Source organism: Cydia pomonella, chromosome 3, assembly GCF_033807575.1.
Source record: "Cydia pomonella isolate Wapato2018A chromosome 3, ilCydPomo1, whole genome shotgun sequence".
NCBI lineage: Eukaryota > Metazoa > Arthropoda > Insecta > Lepidoptera > Tortricidae > Cydia > Cydia pomonella.
This window is the reverse complement of record NC_084705.1, coordinates 3,515,600-3,528,788: the sequence shown is the minus strand read 5'-3', so window position 1 is coordinate 3,528,788 and position 13,189 is coordinate 3,515,600. Positions and strand designations below refer to the sequence as shown.

Sequence of the window (13,189 nt, the reverse complement as noted above, 5' to 3'; positions counted from 1 at the left end):
TTTTCCATTTAACAACTTACCTAAATCAATTATATTTTGGCGTATTTCTTTTAACAATGATAACGTTTTAAGGTTCTTATCAGCTAACATTCCAAACTTTTATAACATCATATTGCGCAACAAAATGTGTATCAAAATGTTCTGAGTCTGTCACGGCGAGCGACTAATATTTAATTTCCAGTCTCCTGTTAATTAAGTAATCTAGAGCTTATGATGCAAATTCGTCTGTCAGTCACAGCTTAAAGCGAAACAACATTACGACACCTCGCATTAGCTTTTCGGAGTATAAAGTCTTTTATTAGAAGGAAACACGAATTCTGAGGGAGTACCGCGAAAAACGAAAATCGAAACTTTGTTATCTGCCTCTCTATCGCTCTCATTTGGTAGTTGAGGCACGAGGCTACTAGTGCATTCGGGCTTTCCCGACTCCGTTCGGCTCAGCATTGCTTCGAACAATTATTAGGGTTGCGTGCACAACCACAGATAAGATAATTACATGACTTGACATGAAAACCCTAAATAGACGAAAGGGATAGTTCCATAGGTTAGAAAGGGACAATATGATTCGGTCCTGAATCGCTGTCACATTCCGGTTTTGTTGGAAGTTTCCTTTCTATACTATTTTATTCTGTGATTGAGGTATAGTCTCAAAATACATTACCTACCTCAAAATACGAGTAGCAGATTCCCTACCAAAATTACAATTATTTATCAATTTGAGTGACCAAATGAGCATGATAACGTTCGATAAGGCTTAAATTTGCGAAATATGAACTTAAGCGGCTGTTAGTCTAGAGTCTTATCCAGATAGTATATCGATATCCAGATATCCAGTAAGCCTGGATTAAAGTAACTGATATTCATGATAATAGTCGATCGTAAAAGTTGTTTTGTTTCATTTACAATTCGATGGTTAATTATGTTTTTATGGGTGTTTGAGGTAAAAATGGTAAAATACGGAGTGATTTTGTAATGTCTGGACTTACTCTGATAGGTGAATATGTAGGTCATACTAAACTACTTTTACTATTGATTGATTGATTGATTGATTTATTTATTGGTAAAATCGTTGTTTTACAAGTCAGGATTACATTAAATATTTACATAATAAGATTAAATAACTAATAATATTTACAAAGTATAACATTTACAACTAAATCTTATATGTATAATTAGTCAAGCATGACACTATTTTTACGCGTTAGTTATGAACTCCACAAAGAAACTCGTCAACGCTGTAGCATGCCTGTGCGATCAGCAGCGCTTTAAGTTTCTTGGTAAACACGGAATCACTTTCCGCTGACTTTATGGCAGGCGGAACCAAGTTGTAGATCTTGGCCCCAATGACACTGAGTGAATTCCTGAGCTTAGCAAGACGCTTTACGGGGGCAACCAACATTGGCTGTCTGCGGTTGTTATCACCACGGCTGGAATTGGTTTTATACCTAGCGAGGTTAGACCTGACATACTGGCACGCTGCCAATATGTAGACAGAAGGTAGCGTTAACACTTTATTGCGTACAAATAGTTCTTTCGCTGGGTGGTCGTAAGGTTTCCTAGATATTATCCGCAGCGCCCGCTTTTGTATTTTGAATACCTTGTCCCGACTCGAAGCCAAGCCCCAAAGGTCGACACCACGGATTAAAATCGAGTGGAAATATCCAAAATAGGCCTTTCTTAGGTTATCTACCGATAGGGTGGGCGCGAGCCTGGACAAAGCAAAACACGCTGACGAAAGCGAATTGCATAACTGATCAATGTGAGGGGACCACGTAAGTCCAGAGTAGTAAGACTATGGGGTCAACCCCAAAAAAAACACCTACTTAGTGTCTCATACATTTCGTTGAATCATGCTTTGTCAATGTTTTCTATGGAACAGCATTTTTTTACGACTCGGGGTTAGCCTCATAGTAAAAGTTGTTCAGTATGACCTACATATTCACACCTCAGAGTATGGTCAATAATAAGAAAATCATTCTGTACAGCTTCATATCAGAAGACTGCCAAACATAACCCTAATACTGTCTCGAGGGTCCGTTAGTATATAACCTCCATCCTATTACCTGCTACTACCTAATGTTGTACTATGATAGACTCCGACCATGCTATTTGCACTAACTTCGCAGTGAAAATACATACACACAATGCACATACACTTAATAATGTTGAATTATTGATGTCCTGCTTGAACTTAATATTCAGAACATTAGAGAGAAAAAAAAAATACATTTCACAATATTTTTACGTACCTTTTCTTCCTGGCGTTGCCCCGCCTAGCTGGCCTTCCAACCCAGAGGGTACACTAGGCCTCATTAGGATTAGTCCGGTTTCCTCTCGATGTTTTCCTTCACCGAAAAGCGACTGGTGAATGTCAAATGATATTTCGTACAGAAGTTCCGAAAAACTCATTGGTACGAGCCGGGGTTTGAACCCGCGCACTCTTGATTGCAAGTCGCACGCTCTTACCGCTAGGCCATCAGCGCTTCAATATTTTTACGTACCGGAATTTGATAATTTCTAAATCAATGTTCGTATGCAAATGAATTCCAAACAAAAACAAGGAAGCACGTAAATGCGTGAACAATAATTATTGTCACCTGGCACAGTTAAGCCCTAATGTCAGGTTTGGCTTTGAAAATTAAACACGCGGGCGATTATATGAGGAAACGGATGAATTTTAATCAGTAATATACATTAGGCTACACAGGATGCTTGTAGTTATACTCCTGTGGGGCATCTCGTCACGTCAAATTTGTTTCTAGTTATTGTCGATTTGACATTTGGCCGTATATTTGTGGTTATTCTCTGTATCTTTAGGTATTTAAATAAAAGTAAACAAAATCTTACCTCAAATGGCTCTTTAAGTCAGTTTAGTTGAAAGTCAGGTCGTTCAGTCACAGGTCCAGTGGGTGGTTTGTATTTGACTGGTTAACCAATATATGTTATAACGACCCGAAAATGTACAAATTGTTTGTTTACTTTTATTTAAATAGCTAGAGATAAAGAGTTATAGTACGTTTTGCAATTCCACAATGAATAGACTTACTTCAGAAAATCATGGTTCAGTTCACCAAACTTACCGTGCGAAAATGATCATTTTTCTGTGCATGTGCTCCCACGACTATAGATAAATATAAATAAAGAAAGAGTGGTAATTCCATACATCAGTTTTTTTACCCCAACGCGTTATTTCGTAGCCGACATCTAGCGTCACGTGGAATTTTTCAGTACTACTAGTTGACAATAGATGTCGCGACGAACGAAAACTCTAATGTTTAACAATTTTTAGCTAATATTATAACCAGTTAATACACTATTTTCAACTCCTTCTGCTTGTAATATTACTTGAAAATTGTATTAGCAATATATTTTTCGTCAGCCGCGACTCTTGTGACATCTAGTGTCAAGTAGCGGTACTGATAAATCCACTATTTGACGTTAGATGTCGACTACGAAATAACGCGTTGTGGTAAGAAAACTGATGTATGGAGTTACCACTCTTTATTTATATTTCTCTATGCACACGAGCATGTGATCGCACACCTATGGATTACTGTATTTTGAAGTAAGTGAAAGTCTACGCAAATAAACTACAGACGTTGGACCACTTAGAAGCCAACATTTGCCGCGTTATTTACAGCCCCAGTTGCTCAAAAAAGCGGTCGAAAATTGGACTTCCCGATTACGCTTCATTCAAGCCAGCCGTGACGCCCATATATGCCGATTTGTCTCTTCGAGCAACCATATCTTACTGTACAGATTCTTTGCCATTTTTACGAGGAAACGTGCACACAGCAGTCGTACTTCTCACTCACTACATAAAAAATCCAATCTGTAATGACGACACAAATAAGACACAAAGTCAAATCTTGCACACGTCGATATCTTTTTGTATATTATTTCCGCGCAATGCCCAGTTGAGCATGTTCTTCGATAGAGGGGACATAGTGCGAATGGCGACTCCAGTGCGATGGTGTTACTCGGTTTGTCTTGATCTGCCATTTTGATTTATGTATTTAAAGGACGAGATAAATAAAATAAAAATAAAAAGCTTTTATTTCGGAACAGATATCAATATTACAAACACAACAAATAATTAAAATATTTCTATATAAATTAATTAAATTAAATTAAAATAATTAATTAACTTTAAACTAACAAAGTTATCAATTAAATTAAATTCAAATTATCAACATTATAAAACATAAATTAACAATTTGACGCTTGTAAAGTTTATGAATGAGGGGATAAAACCAAAACCAATTTTTTTTTTTTGTTTTTTTTTGCGGGCTTATATATATATTATAAAACCATATTGATGAAAACATACCTTTCTGTTATAAGACTTACTTATGGTGGAATGATAATTTGGATACTACGGTCATTTATACAGAACGGTCAAAACCAATAGCAGTAACTTTCAACGAATTATTTGTAATATTAAAATACATTAACCGTAATATTAAAGTCAAGCGAGAACACCGTCCTATCTATTTGTTGTGTTTATTCGTTGTGTTTTGTGAATTTTATTTCATAAAACACAACTATATGTAAATGGCGGATTTACTGCCAAAAGGCATGACGTATTAGGGTTCCTCCTGTAATTAATCGAGAAAGTTTACACACCAGGCTCAACCGACTTATATCCATTAAAAGGCGTGACGTTTGACGTTTACCCATATTTTAACCTCCTCCAGTGAAAGGGTTGTTATATGCTTGTACAGTCATCTACAGTAATAGTTACGTGAATGAATACTCTTAATAACGGGTCTGAAGTTAAGAAATTAGAATAAAACAAACTTGGCACGGGTTTCATATAAGATAGAAAGTGATTCTTACCTCAGCTTATATAGCTGATGCCACAAGTGTGCAACTGCAACCTCGAAATGTTGGTAGGCTAAGACATGTATGTACTACGTGGTACAAAATTAGGTACTAGAATATGGGTATTTCGTACTAGTAAATTAAGACTTCGGGTGTGGTCTAATTGGAACATATTATCTAAAAAGTTGAGCTTTTAAGTTATTACATTTAAGTAACCTCACCACGATTATTAAATTATTGACTAACTATTAAGCAAACCTGCAATTTAAACCGTTCTTAAATAAAAATAATTACAAATTTACGTCAAACTACAAATTTGTTTACTTCTTTCTGTGCCAAAAATTTCAGCGTATCTCGAAATTTACTTCCTTTGATTTTTCTGTTTCATTTCCGTCATTTGAGATCAAATCCCAAAGCTCCTTCCTACTCCAGCTTGTCATAAATGACATTTAAATTTACTGTCTTTTTACCTTTATATACAATTTCCTCTGTCATATTATGTGATGTAGACGTATAATAATTTAATTATACAAACAAACGACCTTTTGATCGCAACTGTACCCTCGTTAACCGGAATGATATTTACAGTTTTGTTAAAACATTTTGTAGGAAATAGCCTAACAGTTTCTGAATCTCATGAGATCAAGTATTTATATTACAAGTTTAGTTTTTCGTGCGCCGAATTATTTGCAACTACATCTTCTGATGCTGTACCATTGTTAAGACAATTAACTGATCAACTGTGACTCTTATTTCAAAGAGCTAAGATCGACCCATGGTCAGTTAATTGTGTTACTCATAGTACAAGATTTGGGCTTTATATTTTTGGCAAGTGTAAAGATAAGTTTGTAGTATTTAGGATCTATGGACGTGAGCACTTGTTAACAAGCCAAGCACGTTGGTCATCGTATATTTTATTATATTTCTTATGATTGGGAAAAGGTGGTTTGAAATGATTGGCAGGTATTCGGTAAATATTGAGAAAATATTTGTTTGGGATAAACGAACTGACTGATTTGAAATAAAACTATGTAAGTAAAATGGATTATATCGAGTATAATGAATTTTATCTAGGTACAAACATATCAAAACCCTGTATGATGCGTTCATAAAACAAAGAAATTTAATTTGACGTCATTTCTTGTATCAGAAGGTGACATTTTATTCGAAATTTCAAAGTCTAGTTACTAGCAAGTGGGGTATCATTTGAAAGAACTTAAAGTAAACATTCCAAAATAATTTATTATGTTTATTACAGTGAAACTAAAAATATTAATGAAGGAAAATGTTTACCATCCCCATTCCCCCTAAGTTATGATATTTTATATCAAGAAAAATAAAATCACACCTCAATATTGATACTTTAATTTTCAATTACAAAAAATATTTCTGTACAAGTATTAAGTTTGCGATTTAACCACCTTTTCGTGTGTTTATTAAACTTGAATTTTCCATGAGATAATTCGAAAGACACCTTCTTTCAAATAAAAGAAAAATTATTGAAATCAGTTTACATAATAAAGAATTATCACTGAAAAACCGACGTACATACATTAGGTAACGCAAACTAGTTAGCCGATTTGCCGATAGATGGCGCTGTACACAAACGTATACTTCTGGTCAAGTCTTTCGTAGGTATCTTTAGTTGCATTGCATGAGATAATTGAAAATTTCTACGGAACCCGGGGTTAAAAGAACTCGCACTTGACTGGTTTATTTTCTATCATGTGACTTCGATTTTAATAGCCAATCCTCCTTGTAGATAAGTGGCCTTTGTTAGTAAAGTGGCCTTATAATAATTAAAAGGCATAGTTGATTACAATAACGTCTCGTAATAATTAATATTATGGGCCTTTTCGAGTATTGATTGGAGTAGCAAATTTGTTATTACGTTTCCGTTGTGTCTAATGTTTTATAAGATTTTAATATTATTTTCACATAATGAATTTGACACGAACTGCCACCAAAAAGCCGCTTCCATGCCATGAAAGTTAAGCTCTCACTTTAAAACAACATGGTTAAATAATATGAAAAATTTCGTATGTAAAACTTCTACTCGCTTTAATTTTATTACAATTTTTAGCCACGGAAAATAGTACCAGACATAGATTATATTTTACTTGAATAGCCATGTCAAATTTCATTGTAGTTTAGGATATCGTTTAATAATGAAAGCGTAACTTCGATTATTTAGTGATGGCAAGGCTTGTTTGACTCTTAAGTAAATGAAAACCTATAAAAGGGTCCACTGATTACCAGTTCGCCGGACGACATCGACCTGTCAGTTATTCACAAAAGGCCGATATCGTCCGACGAAATGGTAGTTTAAGAACTTGAGCTAACAAACCACTGCTAATCACTTGTCCCTGTCCGTCATTTTAACATTTCCGTTTGTTAAAAGAAGATAAAAGTTAATAGATGTTTGTAAGAGGTTGGTTGTAAGTTATATGATAACGATATAAATAGTTAGTTTTTTAGTATATTTTAGTATATTTTTTTAAATATACTAAAAAAATATAATAAACTATACTAAAAAATAGTTATATTCTTAGAAAACTATACAAGTTGATTTAAAAGTATGAAAACGCAAATGCAAAAAAAGTGGCTGTGACATAATCGGACAGACAGACGGACATGACGAATCTATAAGGGTTCCATTTTTTGCCATTTGGCTACGGAACCGTAAAAATACCTATGTTGGTTGTAATTTACTGAGTAACATTAATCATTCATACACTTAACAATACACCATGAAATTTGATATCACAAGTATACCGTTTTTATAGCGTCAACCTTATTTAAAACAGGCAATGCTACGGACATACGCTCTTTCACTCCAACCAGTTGATGTTGCAACTGGAGCGCAATAAAACAGCAGTACAAACGATATCAATTTTCATTATTGAAGTAAGGTGCGCGGGGCCGCGCCTAGCCTTAGATCAGAGCTTATATGCAGACGTAGGGTTTGCACGACGGATCCGAAATCTATGGGAAGATCCGCGGATACTGATCCAGATCCCGATAATTTCATACATTTTGTATCCGAATTGCAAACCCTATGTAGACCCCATTTTTAATGATGCAGTTCATTGAAATTAACGATTGAAAATTACGTAGGTACCCTAAATTTGCCTTTAGTACATAATTTCGCCTTAACCAGCATTAAATCATAATTCCATTATTTGGAATTAGTTTAAGTATGATTTTCTAATAGCTACTACCTATTACCTATATGTAGGTCGGTACCTATATATAGTTGTAATTTCGCAATCCAACATTATCACATTGACATTTGGAAACCCGTCCGTAGTAAAGCCGTGGTATTAAAGGCCTAATAATAGCTATTAGCCATAGTGCTCTAAATTAGGCAGCGTTATTGCAATACTACACTCCAATACGTGAAATTGATTTTACCCGGTCTGTATAAGTACAATTTTGTAAGAATAGGTATATTGTATATTTTATACATTTCAATCACAACAAGGTTCTATCATAGAAAACCTTGTTAAAAAAAATGTTCATTCTCTGGACGTTTATCCTATGATAAACGTCCAGAGAATGAACATATTTTTACACATATTGACTAAACCCCACGGTAACTTCATTAATATTTGTGTTTTGAGTACTTAACGAGATATATAAATATTTATATATACTTGGAAAACCTCCATAACTTATGAACAAATTTCCGTACTTATCACAAATAAATGGCTTTACCGGGTATCGAACCCAGGACCATCGGCTTCATAGGTAAGGTCACTACCGACTACGCCAGATAGGTAGTAAAAATAAAAAGTTTGTCATAATTTTCAGCGCACGGCAAGCGGTCCGCCAAGCCCCCCACCGCTGCTCCCGACTGGTACCTCACCCGTCTCCTTAGGCACATGGCTGTGAACGCTGAAATGGTAAATAGTTCATTATCTCCTAAGTACAATGTAATAATAACTTTTTGATTTTGACAGTCTGTCAAAAGTTTCAAATTACCCACAAACTCTAGGCGTACCTATTTGTCACATACACGAAAAACTTAAGGTTAATATCTTAACGCCACCTGTCGTGTGATTTCAGAACCGCGCCCGACAGGAGCCAACGAACGACGATATCAACGCCATCTTCCAGATGGACGTGCCAGACGACTCGCAACCCAACAGACTTATGTGAGTATTGAAAATTGTGAAATTCCTGCAACTTGTCGGAGTTAGGGCACGATCTTAAGAGTATGAGTGAGGCTTTCCGCGTCGTCACAATGAAAATATTGTAGATGGCACTGTTTAGTATTTGTGTGGTGATACATGAAACGACATAATCTGACCTTTTTTTAAACCAGCACTCTGGTTATCATTTCAGACTATTCATTCAATAACTATGACTAATAATAGGCGCCACTGTTTGATATTTAACAAATTTAACACATCAGTAAATGAATAAAGATCAAAGTCAAATTAGCTTTCTAGAAGTTTTAATCATGTCGAAAGATGGCAGTAAATTTACTGCGGCTACAAAGTTTTCTTTGACAATTCACCTCTATTTCAAATTCTTATTGCCGTTACATAATTTTATTTATTTATCTGATTGCCAAAAACGTCCAACTTCTGAAAGAGGATAATGTTTTTCCAACGTATGTCTGTATCTATTTAATTATGTACATAAGTACCTATCTTTAATTCTTATGGATGACCAACAAACGAGACCATTTATAGGTTACAATTTGTGTTTGAAATTTATAAATGTGTCTTTATATTCGTCTCATTTGTGGGAGTGACACAGGTAAAAATTTCTTCCGAAGTTTATTTCAGCGAAGTTGTTGTGAGAATATTGCAAAATTCATTCCACGTGAATGTCTATCTTTCAGGAATGTAAACGAAGACCCCGCAGATGTGGGCGCCATGAAGCCTGAAGCTATTCCGATGTTGGATGACGACCTTCTCTCCAAGATGAAACTCTGGAAGATTATGGTACGTGGGTTCGTTGTGGTAGTGGGTGGGTAAAGGTGCGATTTGGATTCAGACTGCATCAGTATTACTGCTGCAGTATTGTGTCGCGACATTACTGCCGACTGCAGTGCTGCAGCAAATGTAAGAACTCCGGGCAGTAATATAACTTTTGACATTTGCGTCAGCCGACTTCATTGCAGCAGGAAACGACAAAAAGGACAATTATGGTAGCAATGTTGTCAGCAGCATTACTGCAGCAGTATTTACTATACTTTACTGCCAACTGTATTTCGTTGCAAATATCAAAATCGACCTGTTTCCTGGATTTTGACATTTGCATCATTCGATTAAAAATAATAGTAGATTTTGTATGACACAATTTGTATGGGTATTTATTAAGAAATTGTCAGGTAATTCATATTTAAGTTTTGTAGCTATTCACTCCAGCCATCCCAATTCCCCCAGTTGACGGTACCTTCATTTAAAGTTGTGCCACCAACTTTTGCGTCCCCATATTTGGATCAATTGAAACGTTACCTAAAAACCTCTGTAACAAAGTGGACAAACAAAAAACTTATCAAAGAGTTCGAGAACCTGAATGAAAATGGCTGGATCAACTTTATTTCGTTGTTAGTCTGTCCCGTTTTCCAAGGATGGAACGTTGTCGACGCTGGGATCAAAATTGGACACCTTGCGTTGTCAATGTACGGAAACATGCTACCGGACATGATTGAGAAAAATCTATTAATTTAATTTGCCTAAACATTTAAAATTTATATTTTCTGCCCTCTAGCCGGAAAGCGTCAACTTTCGACTCTAAACGAAGTTGCCGCTTTCCTGCTCCAGCAACAGAAAAATAGTATACACGTCTCGGTCAGTAAATAAAGAAGCCTCAGATCACATGTAATTGTTGGCAGAGGTGAAGCTCGGCTTCGCCTCGGTCGACAATTAAGCAGGTACTATGTGATCTAAGACATTTCTTACCCTACTGCCCTGGTATGTAATTAACTTTCACTTGTGTTAAATTTTAAAACAATTGTTTGGAAGGACAAAAGGCCTATTTCATTGCATGTTTATATTCCGTAGTAATGCATATAGTCGGTCACCACATATATCGAAACCTCTTAGATGTTCACAAATATCTGAAGCTTAGCTTTGCTCTTATTATCAAGATCTTAAAGTGTATGACCAGTTTTTCTTATATGTTTGATCAGAAATATCGGAGCGGCCGAGGTGCTCGCAAATATCTGAACAAGTCTCTATTATTAAGGTGTTAGAGTGCGTGTTCAAATATTTTTGAGCACCTCGGCAGCTCCGATAAATCTGATGGCGACTGTACCTACAACAGGTGACAGGGTGACGCAAAAGACGTAATTCAGAAGTCATTGTTGATTCAATTAAAAGCCTACAACTAAATGTGAACAATGTTAACATTCGGTGAATGCATCGTGTCAAATTAATGTTTACTCAATAATACCAGCTTCGAGGAAACAAGTTTGTAACAAATTTAGCAAATTGAAGGAAGTGTTAAGCATAATTGCTTGTTATTATTTTATTAATAAATGTATTTTTGGATTAGATTTTTGTACCAACTTTGGAGGCAAGATTAATACATAATACAATGTCTATACATAAGTACTAGTATTGCACACATCACATAAAAAATAGACAGTAAAAAAAAGTTTAATTTGTGATATATTTACATTTGTAATAAATTGTTTCTAAGAATGTGCTAATACAAATTGGAACTCTCTCAGTATATATTTCGAAGTAAGTCCTTTTTAATTTGAAACAGTTTACTTTAAAGAAATTAAGCCGTCAATTAGAAGCCCTTGTAATTTAATTATATCGTTCTGTGTGTCTGTCCGTCCTCCTATTATGACTGGTATCATTGGATAGTATTCAAAACGAATCTCTTGGCCGATGTTTAGTGTTCCATACAAAACTTTGTTCACGGAACACTTATGGGATCACTTCGGTCTTGCGTTTTTTGCGTTGTCGTTTGACGTAGATACCTAAAATTGGGAATAGCTATTACTCCATCTTTTAGGTCCCGTATAACCATCCAACTATATTCCAGTACTATATATATATGTTTTTTTTATACTACGTCGGTGGCAAACAAGCATATGGCCTGCCTGATGGTAAGCAGTCTCCGTAGCCTATGTACGCCTGCAACTCCAGAGGAGTTACATACGCGTTGCCGACCCTAACCCCACCCCCCTCGTTGAGCTCTGGCAAACTTACTCACCGGCAGGAACACAACACTATGAGTAGGGTATGATCCACAAGTTCAGCACATAATTATGTATGAATCTTCTTTTTGATGTTGCCTGTGGTTTTCTTCCTTTTATGAGGTTTTATATTTTGCCTTTAGATAAAATTATTCATAAACAATTACATTAAAGACATAATATTAAATAAATTCAGGAAATACTTATGTCCATTTATAAAAAAAAAACAGTATTAAAAATAAAGGAAGAATTTGTCATTATAGATATAGATATATGGAACATAAAAATGTAAAAGTACCTATAAGATTAAATAAAGTCAAGAGTACAATTAAAATTGAAATTAAACACATTAAAACGTCAATGAAAATAAAAGGAAAGAATTTTTAATGTCAAAAATCGTCAATAGGTATCATACAAACAATTGTTGTGCAAGTTTTTTTTTTACCAGCATAACCCGCGAATCTAAGATGGGAGCTTCCAGACTATACCTTGGTGATTTTACGGAATTACATACAAAAATTTCATTTGTGACATAAGCTTTTTTGCTGCCTGTGCTATTCTTTCAACAGGCAACTAATATTCATGAAGACAATCTTACAACCCCAAACACAATTAGTTTGCGTTGTTTTGTCACAGAGTTCCCATGGCCACCTCCTATCTTCATCAGACGAGCTCGATAGAACCATAACATTGCATTGTCACCCGATTAAATATACATATTTTTGTTTCATTCGAAGTCGGGAAGTGGGTCAAATTTAACTTCCAAGATTAGACCCGTACAAACATAGATGCATAGGTTAAATAAAAGCTTGTAAACATTGATTGGTTCATCTTTGCGTTTTTCTGTTTCAGAGGAACGCGGCTAACGAGAAATGAATAGAAAACTACAAAAAACAAATGGACTGATGTTGTTTTCTAGCTTCATTTGATTGTTTCATATTGTTACTGTCTATAACCCCAATACTCTGGTAATGGAACATTGTTGTACTGTAAAATAAGAGTAGCGTCAATTGTAAGGCTGGGTTGCAATTGACATTATGTACATAAATAAAAGTGATGTGCCATTCTGAATAAAGTAAATTTTAAAAAGGAAGCTGGTTTCATGATATTCACTTAGGGCCTGTTTCACATAAAGTCCTGAATAAGCTACTTGCCATTTATCTGACGAATAATGTCATCGTTGGCTTTTCACAATCT

The 13,189-nt window shown here is 35.3% G+C and overlaps 1 protein-coding gene across 2 annotated transcripts in view; it reads left to right on the top strand.

The window, feature by feature from the left end:
- LOC133515819 (neuropeptide CCHamide-1) overlaps positions 1 to 13,189 on the top strand; it is a 62,847-nt gene extending 49,658 nt beyond the window's left edge. Inside the window, exons 5-8 of one of the 2 annotated variants that reach the window (XM_061848414.1) lie at positions 8,638 to 8,729; positions 8,893 to 8,981; positions 9,677 to 9,779; positions 12,845 to 13,189. In XM_061848414.1, the coding sequence (XP_061704398.1) occupies positions 8,638 to 8,729; positions 8,893 to 8,981; positions 9,677 to 9,779; positions 12,845 to 12,868 (308 nt within the window). In that variant the 3' untranslated portion in view covers positions 12,869 to 13,189. The remainder of the gene's footprint in view (positions 1 to 8,637; positions 8,730 to 8,892; positions 8,982 to 9,676; positions 9,780 to 12,844) is intronic. The other variant, XM_061848416.1, reaches the window with a different exon arrangement.